This window comes from Cornus florida, unplaced genomic scaffold (assembly GCF_030987335.1).
Source record: "Cornus florida cultivar Cherokee Brave unplaced genomic scaffold, ASM3098733v1 CherokeeBrave_3.0.0_Hap2_Chr11, whole genome shotgun sequence".
Classification (NCBI taxonomy): Eukaryota; Viridiplantae; Streptophyta; class Magnoliopsida; order Cornales; family Cornaceae; genus Cornus; species Cornus florida.
Genome location: NW_026775581.1, coordinates 116240466 through 116257635, shown reverse-complemented (window position 1 = coordinate 116257635; position 17170 = coordinate 116240466). Strand labels below are relative to the sequence as shown.

The window sequence follows — 17170 nt, the reverse complement described above, 5'->3', positions numbered from 1 at the left end:
AAAAGAAATTGTCACTAAAATTTTCTTACTTCATCATCAATCAATTGCACAGAGCACCATCACATCAATCACTACAGACTCAACTGATTGATTTAACTGTCTAACAAGCTATTGGTTGTTTGTGAATAGGGGAGTAATGGTGAGGAGCCAATGAAGCTGAAGCTATATTCTTCCTGGGGGAGCTCTTGCTCTTGCCGTGTTCGTATCGCTCTCAACTTCAAAGGTCTCTCTCACTCTACTACTTTCGCTCTCTAAATTTTGATCAGTCAATTTCTTCTGCCGGTTTCACTTTCTAAAACCCTGATTTTTTATTTGATTTTAGTTAAAAAAAAATTTTTTTTGTTAATTATTGACCATTAGTTATCGCCTCTTTCAACATAGATCTCAAATATGAGTACAAAGCAGTTGATGTCATGAAATGAGAACATTTAGTCCTGGTGAGAACATACATGGTGTCTCAAGAAATTTCTTGTAGTATTTAGGCTTATTTATATGATGATAAAGTATGATATTTATAATAATTAACATATTGGGTGTCTGGCATTAATGTTACACTATGGACATTCAAACTTCAGAATTCATTTTTTGTTCACACATTATGATCAGTAACTTTTGTTGGTGGTGGATAATTTATCAAAGAAAGTTACTTTCAGCTGGAAATAGACATCAATTTAAAGGAGAAGTCACCCTCTCTTGAAAAGAGTCATAAGCTCTCTTCACTGGCTATTGGATTGAGAAAAATGTCGTAATTTGTGAATGTAAAAACACAGTCTGAGAATCTTATATCAGTCCTATCCATAAAGAGAATTCATGGCTCTTGTCAACTGGAGATCTTTGGATAGCTTTACTATTAATTTAAAAGGTTTATTTGGAAATGCAGAAATGTAACACTAATTTCATAAGTTAGTGTTTGTCTTAACTTTTTGATCCATTTCATGCATCTAATAAGTGAAAACAAAATAGAAACTTGATTATTATCTATTGCTTGTAATATTATATATATATTCAGTTTGGCTTTATAAAATAGAGTCTTGAACGGTCGTTGCAATTTAATCATTGGCCTAAAAGTTTTTGGGACTCTAGCTCCATATTCTTTTTTGGTAGTCTTTATATATCTTGTTAATGTGTTATCTGTTTTTTGAGTATAGAATATTTAAATATCTTGTCAATATCTTGCTATTGTAGGCTATTGGGTTTTCTAAAAAGAAAGATAGAAACTATTAGATATAAGGGGACTACACAAAAGGAGCCGGCTGCAACTCCTTTTTTTTTTCACTCAATTTAATAGGAAAAATGTAGAGAGCGTGATTTTACGGGTTGGATCGCTGGCACTTATAAAATGTTTTACATTGCAATTGAAAAACAAGAGTTAAAATTTGAGGAGTAGTCACTTAAGAAGCAAGGAATTACTCTTATCGTGCTCGTATCATACTCTTTAAATACTAACCAATATGTGTTCCATACTTTTTAAACTTAGTGCTTTCTAGACAGTGGCTTTAAATTGAATGTACCCACTAAATGGTTGATTTGCTAAAATAAGCTATATCCTATTATGCACTAAAATAATTGGATTGGTTATGTACTTTCTGCTACAATGGTTTTCACATAACATAATTGTCTGTGTTCGATGATTAACACTCGCAATCAGCATCTTTCTTGAGCCTCTTTGTTCTTTTGAAAGAATATTCTTTGAGCATTTGACTTGACCAATATATGAAAAATGATATATCTCAAATTTCTGTTGTTTCGAGACAGGAAACCTTCACTGACTTCAATTTTTTGTAAATAATGACAGGATAAGTTCTCATCTAGTGAAGATAAAGTGGAAGTTGTTATTAAGATTTTTTAAATTGATGTCATTCCTGTTATTGTGAACTTCAGAAGGTTAGTTTCTATAATCCTCTTAAGAATGTATAATCCTCTGAAAAATACCCCTGCACACTATCATACTCTTTAGGATATATAATCGAAATCGTTATAAATTATAGGGATTATTACACATAAATGGACTTAGGGTATCATATTTACTAAGAGATTGAGTTAAAGTCCCATAGTTTCTTTAAAATGGGTTTGACCCAAAAGCTGAGGTGGCACATGAAAAAATACTGTTTGATATTTCTGTTGCCTAAAATACCCTTCTTCCTATTTTATGTGTTGCCTAAAATGCCCTTTTCTACACTTGCCTAATTTCAAGCCCTAAGGCCTTTCATATTCCATTCGGTGTAACCCTCTCTCACGACTCTTTCTCCCTCACTTGTTTCCTGCGATACAGATACAATATGCCATGGCACGAACAATCTTCGATCTGCTAAAGGGAAATCAAATACTCAGGCTCAACGGTTCCTCTTTCCCTCTTTGCTGAAACCCTAACCTTTCTCTTTCTAATTTCTGGTGTAGCGGCAATAACTGGACGGTTGCAAACAATTGGGGTTTTTTACCGTCATCTCAGCCTCCGGTCACGTTATAACTCTTGAAATAGGTACTTTGACCTAATTAGAGCCCTAATGCTCTTTCATATTTCTATTTGTGCAGACCCTTCTCTCTCCCATTCTCAAATGAGACCTAGCCCTCACTCTATTGAATCCATCAATGAAAGCCTAACCCTTTCTAAGCACTGACATAACTTTGCCTCAATCACAAAGGCTGATTGTTTGAAGCATTGTCTTTTGCAAGTTTCACCTTCAGAGGAAAATCGCCCAGGTACTGGCCTTGTTCTCCTTTCTTCCTTTTCTAAACTTTCATTGATCTTTATTATTCTGCTTTCTTCCTTCTCTGAACTCTCATCAATTTTCTAATTTTTTCTTCAATCGCAGAAGTTATTTCTTCAAGCATAGGGATAAGCCCTAACCCTCTCTAACCCGGGTACTATTTTCCAATTTCTTCTTTCATCTCTGCCTTCCCCTAGAAAGTTGTAGAGTCTCTCTGTAAATGATACTATGTGTTGAAAATTTTAATCAATTAAGTTGTTGTTACTTTCTGCTGACATGATTTCAATTCATGTGTTGTTTACATATTCACTAGATTTGAGGATTCATATGTTGTAAGCTGTGTTTTTCTGTCTTATGAAGTTGCTGGTTTTTTTTATTTTCTTTTATTTATTTATTTTTTTAATAGAAGAATGATTCAGTTTTATCCTTTTTGGTTTTGGTTGTGCTACTGCTCCAATTGGGTGCATACTAATTTGCAATAAAAAGTGGAACTAAACTTTCTTGTTTCTCCAAAGATAAGATTAGAGGATTTTTTTTACTTTAAAAAAAAAAGATAAAAAAATATTAGAGGATTTTTCAAAATAACTGCATACCAGTAATACTGGTAATTTCTTTGTAGTCTCATTGTAAATATGACTATGATTACTATTGATAACTCCTCTGTTCATGGTAGGTGTGATGGCAATACAATTATTGGTTATATATTATGCAAGGAAGTAAATAAGTCAAATCCAAAAGTTAAGGGAAAAATAACTGTGGTGTTAATGAGTTCTCATTGGGAAACACTTGTAACTAATCATGCAGAATTTCATAAAGTTGTGGTAAATCTCAAATTTCTGTTGTTTCGAGACAGGAAACCTTCACTGACTTCAATTTTTTGTAGATAATGACAGGATAAGTTCTCAGCTAGTGAAGATAAAGTGGAAGTTGTTATTAAGATTTTTTAAACCGATGTCATTCCTGTTCTTGTGAACTTTAGAAGGTTAGGTTCTATAATCCTCTTAAGAATATAATCGAAATCACTATAAATTATATTAACCCAAAAAGACAATCAGAGCTACTTCACCAAAAACCCATAAGCCTGAACTCTCTTCAAGGACTTCACAACTGTGACTAGTACCATGTGATGAGAGGTTATATACAAATTTATAAACTCAATCTACCATAGAGCACAAATCCATGTATAATGGGTAAGGCAGTCAAGTAGTTCCTAATATAGTAGTAGTTATGTAAGGAAGAAGCTCTTCAATATTGGTATGTATAGAAGAGACTACGTACCTATGCTATGTCTGGCTGTGTAGTTAAAAATGCTATTTTATAGCCAGAAGTTAGACACATACGCGATAACTAAGTGGTTGCCATAGGGAATATCGGAAAGAAGTAGTACCTTAATCTGCTACAAAATAAGGAACTACGGCTACAAAATATTTGCTACAAGATATATGTATTGGCTACTAACTACCTCCTGGGACATAGTATGCACTACCTCCAATAATGATACTAACATTATATTTCTTCAATTATTTGGTACAATTTCAAGAATCTTGTTTAGTCACTTTTGTTTTTTAGATAATTACTCCAAAAATATTATTTTTAAGTTTTCTAGTTAAGTTTAATGGTGGTTAATAGCATGCTTTTTACATACGTGCTTTAATTTTGGTGAGAAGGTGAAGATAATGATTATGGAAGTATCAACTAGGTATAATCTCTTATATAGGAATAAGTAGTTGATATATTCTACCAACAATTGCAGTTATCTTATACAATAAATGTGTTAATTATTTCATCTTTGTCTTAGTTTTGCATCTTTAATCTTATGACTTTACTTCTCAATTATTAGGGATTAGATTCCATATTATGCCTATTTGATTACTGAAATGTCACAATTTTCTCCCCTTACCAGAAACATATGCATACTAAAGATTTCTTTCTATTAAAATGTTGAATTCCAAGCGAATAATGTACTTCTTTTGTAGATTTTATACCTCAAGTTGCTAAAATTTTGTTCCAGACATTCCATCAAGCTAAAGTACAATTATTTCTAATAACGTAACAGTAGAAGTGCATGTTATTCCCAGCCATGAAAATGGTATTTTCTCTCTATTTTTTTTTTCCTTGGCAAACTAGAAGGAGAAAGGACTCGAACACAGGAAGCTGGCCACTCTATCAATTAGGCCACTGGGTGATACTCTTTTCTCTATAGAATGAACAAGTTGACTGAAAAATAATTTAGGATAAGTAGATTATTGTTGATTAATTAATCTCATTTTGTTGGATTTGTCTTACTAATAATGGTGTATATGCAAAATTTCATTTTGTACCATATGTGGATGATGTTTCTTTGTGTATGTTGAGAATTAACAATGTAGGACAAAGGGCTAGCTATGTCATTAAATTTGTTTGCTAGAAGGCATGGACTTTGGTATTGATCATCCCAATCTTTTATAAAAGTTTAAGTCTTTGCTTGGACTTTTTAAGTTAAGATGTAGGTTAAATTAGGCTAGAACACAACAATTTTGAACTGTCTATTATTTGGTAGCAGAGAAAATAAGGAAAGAAGAAAAACTTTAAGATTAACAAGTTTCTATAAAGGAGTAGAATTGTTACAAGATTCCATGTTTCCTAATTTCTTCTTGTTTTCCCAATTTCTTGGCAACCAAACATAGGATAAAGTATAAGGACTTAGGAAAAGATTGGTTGAATGGACTTGTATCCAAATTTTCAGATTTTCCAATAGTTATTAGGAAGCCTTTTTATGCATAATGTACAGTTTATTGCAAATTTCAATCACTTGTGAAAGTAGTACAGCAATTATTGAACCTTTTTTTACTATTTCGTTGTTATTATTGTATATATGTTTGAATATTGTTGATGTAGCAAGTCTCATGATTGTTTTTTCCTTTATACCTTACGTGGATACATAATTTGAAACTTTGAACTAGCATTTAGAGACATCGTAGAGCATTCCTTGGCAGATTATCCTGTTAATTTAAGTTTTTCATGCGTTTCACCTATCTTTTAGATTTGATATTCATTTGTTTACAGAAAAAGAAGTCAATGGTCCAAATTTAATCAACAATTAAAACTAAGAATCTACAGTCACACAGACACATTTTCTCAATCTTTTGCTCCAACAGTGAGAAGTTGCAAAGCATGACGCGCGTATTTTATTTTGACTAACAATTATGATAACAAGGCTCCAAATTTCCCATCCTCCAGAACTTCTTAAGAACTCAATTCATTTATGCGAACCGAGCTGAGTAATTGGTTTATTTGAGTGAGTCAAGTTTGATCACAACTGTTAAAAAATTAACCAAGCTCAAACTAAGCTCAGACACTGCTTCTAACCAGCCAAGCTGAGCATAAGCTCTATAAAGTTGGCTTGACTCAGCTTGTTTACAGCCTACGAAATGGCTGATCTCATACTTAAATATGTCTCCTTATAGTGGCCAGTTTAAGCTTTCACCATGTCACCTGACCCCTTTTTTTTTTATCAAATATATATATATATATATATATATATATATATATATATATATATATAAAGTAGCATTTTGAATACTAAAGAGTTGAACTATCACAAAAATATACTAGGCCATGTAGAAATTCCCACGTCTTGAAGAACCGGCTGGCTGGTGATTGTCCCTTCCACTTCCAAAACCTTTTCTCCTTTTGCTGATCGAAATGCAGAAAGGAGAGATGACCCTGATTGGGTCTTCAATTTTCTTATTGCCCTTTAAGAAAGACAAAAAAATTAATATTTAGAAGTTGGATTTGATGTGACCTTATTTATAAATTCATGATAGGATAAATTATTTAAGCTTGAAACTTGAACGGAGACTCAAGAAAACATCATCAGAATATCTCCCATCAGTTAACTGGACTCATGTACACATATTTTTCTGAAAGTAACATGTATGTGTGAGATTTGTCAAACCACCAAATTACAAATTCTGAGTTTCAACAAGAGTATATCTAAAGAAAACAAGGGTTGAAGTAGTTTTTAGTTTAGCATACAGTTGCCAGTTTGAAGAGAGCCTTGCATTCCTATGCATGCTAACTCTATTTTCTTTCATTAATTCTTTCTTTATTTCTTTGTTTCTGATGCACACTTTCTTATTTCTTTACACTTAGAATAGCCTTCCTTAATTTATAATTATAGTAACATAAAAGCTAAAGCATGTGGTTCCTATTTTGTAGCATAACTACTGCATAAGACTCAGCTTAAATGAAGACTGGACTTATAAATTTGAATATCTGTGTCATGTTCGATTTTCTATTAATAGTTAATAAGTTGGTGTATATGTCTTAAGATGACTGTTCGTGTTCATTCTAGCTTCTCGTGTTTATGGTTATCTTGTTCTGAGATTTGTAACTGTAATTCTTGTTTTGCAAACTAAATCCTATTTGGTAAAAAATTTTATGATCTTTTTTATATACTTTTTTTTTTTTTTTATGAATTTTAGTTATAAATATTTGTGAAGATAATGACTGAAACAGGATCTCCCTTTGCAGGATTTGAAAGACTAATTGGTAAATTTGGGTTGAACTTTAGTCTTGAACAAGCTGAAGGCCCTTATTGTGGATTATAATTTTTACAATTGCAGCACCCTACGGTCTTACCATATTTTAGAGTGCTTTCATCACTTCATACTGGTAAGTCATATCTTTAATTATTTAAATATATATATATATTTTTTATTCCAGTTTTTTTCATGCTAATAATAAATTGGATGTTAACCGCATGAAGCATAAATCTGTCAATTAAGACAGGCACCCAATTGTATATGAAACAAAGTACAATATAAAGTAACAAAATTTATTAATATATAAACAACAAAATTTTCATTTTTTTATTTTTTTATTTTCTTTTGTGTGTGTGTTTTTGTGTTTGAAGGTTGAAAGATTTGTGTAGTTATTCAGTTGTAGAAGCAACAAAAACACTTCCAGTGCTTCCCAAAAATAAAAATCATCATTATCATGGTGTTGTCATAAAACTTTATTTGAAAAAGGATAATTCTTAACTTATTTATTTGACTCGAGAAACTGATGTTATTAATATTTGTGGGCCAATTTGGGTGCTTAATTGGTAATTGATTGTGTGTTTGAATTTTGAATGTCCTAGATTCAAAGGGGGAAGCCACATAAACTTGCACTGAGAATGGCATAGACTTTATAAGTTGTAACCTTCCAGCACAAAATGAGTAGTTGGTAGTCCAAAACTCCTCAATTAAAGGATCACAGTGCTGTTTATTCAGTCTATTAGACAATAATAAAACTCCCAAATATCTAATTGGGAGGGTCCTAATAGAGAAATTAAGCTTTCTGAGAATTAGGTTTTGAGTAGCAGTCTCTATACCAGATCAGAATATGACACCTCTTTGCATTATTTGGAATCAAGCTAGAAATAGAAGTTAAAACTAAATTGAGCTATTGATTCTGTCAGTATTTTAACAGATTCAACATCCCAGCTGTGATTAACATAAGATCATCAACAAAAAGGTCCATTACTTATCCTCTGAGCTGAGCATTTCCAATGGTAATCAAAACCCCCTAGAGTTATTCTCTAATTAAAAATACGAGGTAGAACCTTCATTCCTATAACAAATGGTATGAGGACATTGGATCCTTCCTCCTTCCCTTATTAGGTAAACCATACGACCATTAACATCCAAGGAAAAGAACTTTTCAACAATTTCAATAAAAGAAATAAAAATAAAAACTGTAAGTGTTTTTTTTTTTTTTCCTTTTATCTATTCGATTGGGTTAAGTGATGCTTTATATATGCTTATTTTTGTGTGTTTTACCTATCATTAACGTGCTTAGTTGGATTAATTCCGAAGAATGTGTATTGAATTAATGAATTAGGAATATATGAGTACTCCCAAGTGCCTTTGTAAGCTAGCAGATTTGAGATTGAATCTTTTCAACATGTAATGTGTAGAAGTGCAAATTGGTAAATTTAAGTTGGACTGTTATGTCCATATATGTGCTCTATCCTTCCTTTTTGTATCTAATGTGCCTGTGTTGGTAATTTATTTGTAGATGTTGAATACCCGGTGTTCTCCAAATAAATTCAAGGAAACGGTTTGCAATTTAAGTGAAGACAAAAAGGTTGCCGTACAAGAGATTGGGTTTGGGTCCCTTTTAGACATCGAGTGTACCATTTTGAAGCGCAACCTGTGCTTATGGTTGGTAGAACACTTTGACCCTAGAACATCTCATCTCACCCTTGAATCTGGCGCTCGGATCCATGTTACGCCAAGTGACGTTGAAGAGGTACTTGGCCTACCCTCGGGAAGAGGAGAAGATGTGCCAAATTATATTGTACAAAGTGTGCATTGGTTAGAAAATGGCATTTTTTTAAAGGACGGTGTAATAGAAGTGCCAAACTTAGTGCATCAATTAGACGTTCTTCCTGTTGGGGATGACTTCAAGAGGGCTTTTGTCCTTTTCGCTTGCGGATCACTTCTAGCACCCATATCGAAAAATGAGACAAGCAAAAGGTTATTGGCAGCGGTTGACAATGTGGATGCTATTAAATCGTATAATTGGGGGAAGTTTGTTTTAGATTGGTTGAAAAAAGGAATTGCGTCCTATAAAGGAAAGGAAGGAAGAGAAGGTTGTACATACATACATGGATGCTTGTTCTTTCTCATGGTATGTTCTAAGATATAATATTTGTAATGTGTCTATCATTTTATTTTAAATAGCTATAATGTCATTATCATAATGGCTTATATGTTGTAGCTTTTCTACCTACACCGTGTGGATGTCAATGGACCAAAACCGAAGCCTGAGATGTCATGCGTACGTGGATGGACCAACAAATTAATAGGCGAGAGGTTGAATTTGGAGAAGCATAAATATAATGGTTTCGGCTTCGGTGAGGTAAAGTTTACAACTGATACATCTGAAGATGCCGATAAGGTAATCACGTCAATTATGGCTTTTTATAATTGGTACTAAATATACGGTTATATTTGCATATTCATAATTACTTGGAACTCTACGGTTACATTTATATATTAACTGATATATATATTTATTAAACTTGTTTAAAATTGTTAGGAGTTGGCATATGAAATTATTAAAGTTGTTAAGAAATGGAAGCAACGGCACAATGTAGGCCAAGGCAGGGGGTCGAGATCCTCAGAACCCAGTTCATCCACACGACAACCTAACCTATCTTCGCAATTGTTTGCACAACACAATCCGATTGAGGAGGAAGATGAATCCCACATACCAGTGGAGGAGGAATTCGAAACCTCCACAAGACAAGCAAACTCACCCTGGCAATCTTTTACAAAACACGATCCCATGGAGGAGGAAGGAGAAATCCCCGCACCAATGGAGGAGGAAGTGGGAACCTCCACAGCAATGGAAGAGGAGCGTGATGTGCAGGAAGCAGTGATCCCTTTATTACGTGTTATAAAGCCTGGGCGCCATAAGGGATCACCTTGGGTTGAAATGAAGGTCAACCGATTGCGTGTCCTTCGTCCAGAAGCAAAGGCAGTCATCTCATATGCCATGGATGAGAGCAGAAATGATGAGTGAGAAATTATATAAATAATTTCTTATTTGCTCTATATTTACTTACTTTCTATGCTCAAACACTTAATATGTTATTGTTTAATTATAGTGAAATGCTGGTGAACATAAATGATATTTTCCTCACAAGAAAAGAGATGAGAACAATCTCTTACAATCATTGGATATCAAATATGGTATGTTCACTTAAAGTTCATTGATTTTTCAAACCAATCACACGCATGCATTAATGGTTTAAATGTGATCATTGTAGGTGGTTGAAGTCTATTGCCAAATGCTCCAGCTGAAACAAAAGCGTAGAGGAACCAAATTTTTCTTTCCGCCTTCGATTGGGGTAACAAATTCTTCTATCTATAGTGAATGTTTGTTTGACACATATTAGGTTATCAATTGTGTGCATTTTCAGATTGAACTTTCCAAGATACCTTCAAAAGTGGTTGATAGGAAAGGTAAAATACAAGCAGTTTGGAACAACTATAAAAGGATAAGGAATGTCGATGATAACAAAGTTTGCCAATTCAATATGGTAATATTTATCGCTTGCAAACATAAATAATTATTATACTTTTATCAAAAAAATATGATTCTAAAAGTAATTAAATTTTTACATTGTTAAATATGCAGCTTTTCTTTCCAATACTTGTAAATGAGAAACATTGGTGCTTGTATGTCTTTAACATTTGCGATAGTCGTATGGATGTGTTGGATTCAAACAAACATTCTTCGCATGATAAGCGTACTCCAGACAAGATGTCAAAAGATTTGGTAAACGCTTATTACATATGAGCTCATTTTTTTGATTATGTATTCATTTACTGTTAAATTAAGACGGTAAAGTATACAAGTTGAAGAACGTGGTACTGAATTTTTTACTCTAATCATTTATATATTGTGCATTTGTAGGTAATGTTGGTTGAGGTATTCACCGGAAGAGATCTACAAAACTTCATATACAATGTGCCCAACGTACCTCAACAGCCCGATAGGTAATTTTATCACTTAATGTTCCTAGTTTGGTGTACTGATTATGTTCACAATTATAATTAACAGATACCTAAACAGTCTTTTATTCAGTGATAGTTGTGGTGCTTTCATGTTGGACTTCATGGAGAAATGGGATGGTTCACTCAGTCACCCAAAAGAGAAGGTGAAGCCCAATTCTATTTTTTACATGGGTCTTATTTATTTTTTTCCCCGAATGAAGAAATTACCGAATTACTAAATCACACAATCTCCTCGATACTCTTCGTTAATCATTTAATTCTCTGTTTTCTTCTAAACCATTGGTGCATTGTTAATCTAAGCACCCACTGGTCATTAGTCTTCAAAGGAAGAAATGGGTCTTGCCTTTAAAGGTTTCAAAAAATATATTTGTAAAACTGATCCACATTCCTACATACTTTTGTTCAAGGGTTGAAACTGGAGGGTCTTCAATTCCAATACATGCAAACATAATTTAAAAAATTAATGCAACCACAAAATGCATCCACTATAACGTTTTCCTTCCTCTTCACTGCACTCCCCATTCTGTTTTTACACGTTTTCCAGCTTATACCTTTCTTTTTTCTTTTTGCATCTTTTAAACCCATGTTTGTGTGCAAGTACTTCGCTTTCCGATCTCTCCCCGCTAGGCTGCAATGTCGTAGTGTCAATAGCGGGAAGACCAGGGGACTATGGCACGTGTTGAAACAAAGAGAGCGGTAAGCAACCCCTTTAGGCAACAAAATTTTCAACCTTAGAACCCCCTAATGCAGTATACCCTTAATGTGTGCCATTTTTTTGAAAGAGAAAGCATCCAGCTCTAGTGAGTTTTAATCTAACATGAAGTAAGCAACAGTACTCCCTTGTAATGAATGATATAGAAAATGTTTGACATCCACTGTATAATGGGTCCTATCGAGTAGAAACCAGCTTTGCTAGATGAGGTTTAAATGAATAGCATATTCTTAAATATTTTCAGACAGTTTTTCATTGTCAAAGAATTCAGTATGAGATCAGTAGCTTAAATCATTAGTCAACCTTGTTTTTCCTACATCACCTAACCAATTAGATACGCAAATACTGGACTCCTGTCATTTTAAATGAACATATTGCAGTTAATATGGTCACTTCACTGTACTTAGTGGTGCTCATTAAAAATGAACCGAACACAAAAGATACTGAAACTACGACATATTGAAATGAATGATTAAAAAATTTCAAAATAAATAGTCACTTTAAGATTACTTTTGGAATGTCAGAAAAAAGGTGTGTGCCATTGAGTGTTTGGAATCAGTAAAAAGGGATAACTATTTTGGGACAGGGAGATCTTTCGTATTATTAGATTTGTTTTGGTTTTGTTTATGTTCTGTCTCTGTGCTGATCTGACCAAATTGCTAACATATTTCCCAAGGATGAAGCTACCTGTTTATGCAATATTTCACATATAAAAGTTTAGTATCACCGAGATTTTGTGCATATGCCAAATTCAACATTGTTGAAAAAATTTTCTTTATCAAATATATAGTTTCTGCAACACTAGATTCCTATCTATTTACACTTATATGTATTCACGCATGAAGTCCATTTCCCAATCCTATATTCATGATTTGTCTTTACCTGGTTTAATTTGCAGGTGGATGTTGATAGATTACGTGCAATTATTGCTTCAAATTTGCTTTCAGATGACAATAACACAATGAAGGATTTTGTAAAGAACAAAGCACTTTATCCATTTGGTCAAGCATGTTGATTTCAAGTAAGCTTCCATCAGCTTACTTGTGGTTAGTAATTTTATTTTTTATTTTTTATTTTTATGATTCTAACATCACCTCCATCAGCTAACAAGGTACCATTTACCTCAAGGAACCTCACATACCAGTATTTGCCCAGTTGGAAGCTAGAGGAAGTGGGATAGGACGATCGTTGAATTTTCTAAAAAGTGGTACCTGAAATGATGTGGGATATGGGACATTTGTATTGTTGAATAGTGTCATTTTTTTTTCATGTATTTTGCACTCTGTTGGTGTTAGCTATTTTTAAAGTTTTAAAGAATAGTAGCTTTGCAACTTTTGATTGTGGATTAGGTTGGTATATTTTTGCAACTATTGTATGGCTTATTATATTGGCATCTACCTTACATGAAATCAAATGAAGTTGCTCTTTTGGGTTCTCAGGAATTAGTATTGTATGGCTTATTATATTAGGGTCTCAATGAAATTTCTTTCACTACTATATTAATGTACTAATTTCAAATTTGATGGAGTTTAAAACTGAAGCAGTTTATAATGAATGAAAAATTGGTTTGGATCTTCCTTGGTTCCATGGTGTCGATAAATGGATAGTTTAATGAATGAAAAATTGGTTTGGATCTTCCTTAGAGAAAACGTGGTACCTTGACGCCAAAAAGAAGTACCTTCAGTTCAAAAAACGTGGTCCCTTTGGGAAAAAAGTAGTACCTTTACAAAAGGTACCAATTTTTGCAATTGAATATGGTATTACACCTCACATCGCTAATTAAGTTGCACATTACATCCACAAACAGTTCCATTAGCGCCATGAATAAGTGTTTAGAGAAAACGTGGTACCTTGACGCCAAAAATGAGTACCTTCAGTTCAAAAACGTGGTACCTTTGGAAAAAAAGTGGTACCTTCGCAAAAGGAATTTATTTTTGCAGTTGAAAACGTGGTTTTATACCCCACACCGCTAATTAGGTTGCACATTACATCCATAAATAAGTGGTACCTTTAGTTCAATAACATGGTACCTTTGGAAAAAAAGTGGTACCTTTGCAAAAGAGATTTATTTTTGCAATTGAAAATGGTATTGCACCCCACACCGCTAATTTTCTTGCACATTACATCCACAAATAGCTCCATTAGCGCCATGAATAAGTGTTTAGAGAAAACGTGGTACCTTGACGCCAAAAAGTGGTACCTTTAGTTCAATAACATGGTACCTTTGGAAAAAAAGTGGTACCTTTGCAAAAGAGATTTATTTTTGCAATTGAAAATGGTATTGCACCCCACACCGCTAATTTTCTTGCACATTACATCCACAAATAGCTCCATTAGCGCCATGAATAAGTGTTTAGAGAAAACGTGGTACCTTGACGCCAAAAAGTGGTACCTTTAGTTCAATAACATGGTACCTTTGGAAAAAAAGTGGTACCTTTGCAAAAGAGATTTATTTTTGCAATTGAAAATGGTATTGCACCCCACACCGCTAATTTTCTTGCACATTACATCCACAAATAGCTCCATTAGCGCCATGAATAAGTGTTTAGAGAAAACGTGGTACCTTGACGCCAAAAAGTGGTACCTTTAGTTCAATAACATGGTACCTTTGGAAAAAAAGTGGTACCTTTGCAAAAGAGATTTATTTTTGCAATTGAAAATGGTATTGCACCCCACACCGCTAATTTTCTTGCACATTACATCCACAAATAGCTCCATTAGCGCCATGAATAAGTGTTTAGAGAAAACGTGGTACCTTGACGCCAAAAAGTGGTACCTTTAGTTCAATAACATGGTACCTTTGGAAAAAAAGTGGTACCTTTGCAAAAGAGATTTATTTTTGCAATTGAAAATGGTATTGCACCCCACACCGCTAATTTTCTTGCACATTACATCCACAAATAGCTCCATTAGCGCCATGAATAAGTGTTTAGAGAAAACGTGGTACCTTGACGCCAAAAAGTGGTACCTTTAGTTCAATAACATGGTATCTTTGGAAAAAAAGTGGTACCTTTGCAAAAGAGATTTATTTTTGCAATTGAAAATGGTATTGCACCCCACACAGCTAATTTTCTTGCACATTACATCCACAAATAGCTCCATTAGCGCCATGAATAAGTGTTTAGAGAAAACGTGGTACCTTGACGCCAAAAAGTGGTACCTTTAGTTCAATAACATGGTACCTTTGAAAAAAAAGTGGTACCTTTGCAAAAGAGATTTATTTTTGCAATTGAAAATGGTATTACACCCTGCATTTCTAATTAAGTTGCACATTACATCCATAAATAGCTCCATTAGCGCCATTAATAAGTGTTTAGAGAAAACGTGGTACCTTGATGCCAAAAAGTGGTACCTTTAGTTCAATAACATGGTACCTTTGGAAAAAAAGTGGTACCTTTGCAAAAGAGATTTATTTTTGCAATTGAAAATGGTATTGCACCCCACACCGCTAATTTTCTTGCACATTACATCCACAAATAGCTCCATTAGCGCCATGAATAAGTGTTTAGAGAAAACGTGGTACCTTGACGCCAAAAAGTGGTACCTTTAGTTCAATAACATGGTACCTTTGGAAAAAAAGTGGTACCTTTGCAAAAGAGATTTATTTTTGCAATTGAAAATGGTATTGCACCCCACACCGCTAATTTTCTTGCACATTACATCCACAAATAGCTCCATTAGCGCCATGAATAAGTGTTTAGAGAAAACGTGGTACCTTGACGCCAAAAAGTGGTACCTTTAGTTCAATAATATGGTACCTTTGGAAAAAAAGTGGTACCTTTGCAAAAGAGATTTATTTTTGCAATTGAAAATGGTATTGCACCCCACACCGCTAATTTTCTTGCACATTACATCCACAAATAGCTCCATTAGCGCCATGAATAAGTGTTTAGAGAAAACGTGGTACCTTGACGCCAAAAAGTGGTACCTTTAGTTCAATAACATGGTATCTTTGGAAAAAAAGTGGTACCTTTGCAAAAGAGATTTATTTTTGCAATTGAAAATGGTATTGCACCCCACACCGCTAATTTTCTTGCACATTACATCCACAAATAGCTCCATTAGCGCCATGAATAAGTGTTTAGAGAAAACGTGGTACCTTGACGCCAAAAAGTGGTACCTTTAGTTCAATAACATGGTACCTTTGGAAAAAAAGTGGTACCTTTACAAAAGAGATTTATTTTTGCAATTGAAAATGGTATTACACCCCGCATTTCTAATTAAGTTGCACATTACATCCATAAATAGCTCCATTAGCGCCATGAATAAGTGTTTAGAGAAAACGTGGTACCTTGATGCCAAAAAGTGGTACCTTTAGTTCAATAACATGGTACCTTTGGAAAAAAAGTGGTACCTTTACAAAAGAGATTTATTTTTGCAATTGAAAATTGTATTACACCCCGCATTTCTAATTAAGTTGCACATTACATCCATAAATAGCTCCATTAGCGCCATGAATAAGTGTTTAGAGAAAACGTGGTACCTTGATGCCAAAAAGTGGTACCTTTAGTTCAATAACATGGTACCTTTGGAAAAAAAGTGGTACCTTTACAAAAGAGATTTATTTTTGCAATTGAAAATGGTATTGCACCCTACACCGCTAATTTTCTTGCACATTACATCCACAAATAGCTCCATTAGCGCCACGAATAAGTGTTTAGAGAAAACGTGGTACCTTGACGCCAAAAAGTGGTACCTTTAGTTCAATAACATGGTACCTTTGGAAAAAAAGTGGTACCTTTGCAAAAGAGATTTATTTTTGCAATTGAAAATGGTATTGCACCCCACACCGCTAATTTTCTTGCACATTACATCCACAAATAGCTCCATTAGCGCCATGAATAAGTGTTTAGAGAAAACGTGGTACCTTGATGCCAAAAAGTGGTACCTTTAGTTCAATAACATGGTACCTTTGGAAAAAAAGTGGTACCTTTACAAAAGAGATTTATTTTTGCAATTGAAAATGGTATTGCACCCCACACCGCTAATTTTCTTGCACATTACATCCACAAATAGCTCCATTAGCGCCACGAATAAGTGTTTAGAGAAAACGTGGTACCTTGACGCCAAAAAGTGGTACCTTTAGTTCAATAACATGGTACCTTTGGAAAAAAAGTGGTACCTTTGCAAAAGAGATTTATTTTTGCAATTGAAAATGGTATTGCACCCCACACCGCTAATTTTCTTGCACATTA

General features: G+C 33.9%; 1 protein-coding gene across 5 annotated transcripts; it reads left to right on the top strand.

Moving 5' to 3' along the window:
- The first annotated feature begins 111 nt into the window (after positions 1-111).
- On the top strand, positions 112-13446 carry LOC132285911 (uncharacterized). 5 transcript variants are annotated; one of them, XM_059788142.1, is made up of 14 exons: positions 112-223; positions 1796-1884; positions 7224-7364; positions 8754-9368; positions 9459-9638; positions 9780-10261; positions 10351-10435; positions 10513-10593; positions 10666-10785; positions 10884-11024; positions 11163-11245; positions 11322-11406; positions 12874-12996; positions 13079-13445. In XM_059788142.1, exons 4-13 carry the CDS (start codon positions 8754-8756, stop codon positions 12988-12990), a joined length of 1989 nt encoding a protein of 662 aa, XP_059644125.1. In that variant the 5' UTR covers positions 112-223; positions 1796-1884; positions 7224-7364; the 3' UTR covers positions 12991-12996; positions 13079-13445. The 5 variants fall into 5 exon arrangements, with proteins under 5 accessions (XP_059644125.1, XP_059644126.1, XP_059644130.1 ...); XM_059788143.1 differs by lacking the exon at positions 1796-1884; XM_059788145.1 differs by lacking the exons at positions 112-223; positions 1796-1884 and having other exon boundaries at positions 6585-7364; positions 13104-13446.
- The last annotated feature ends 3724 nt before the right edge of the window (positions 13447-17170 follow it).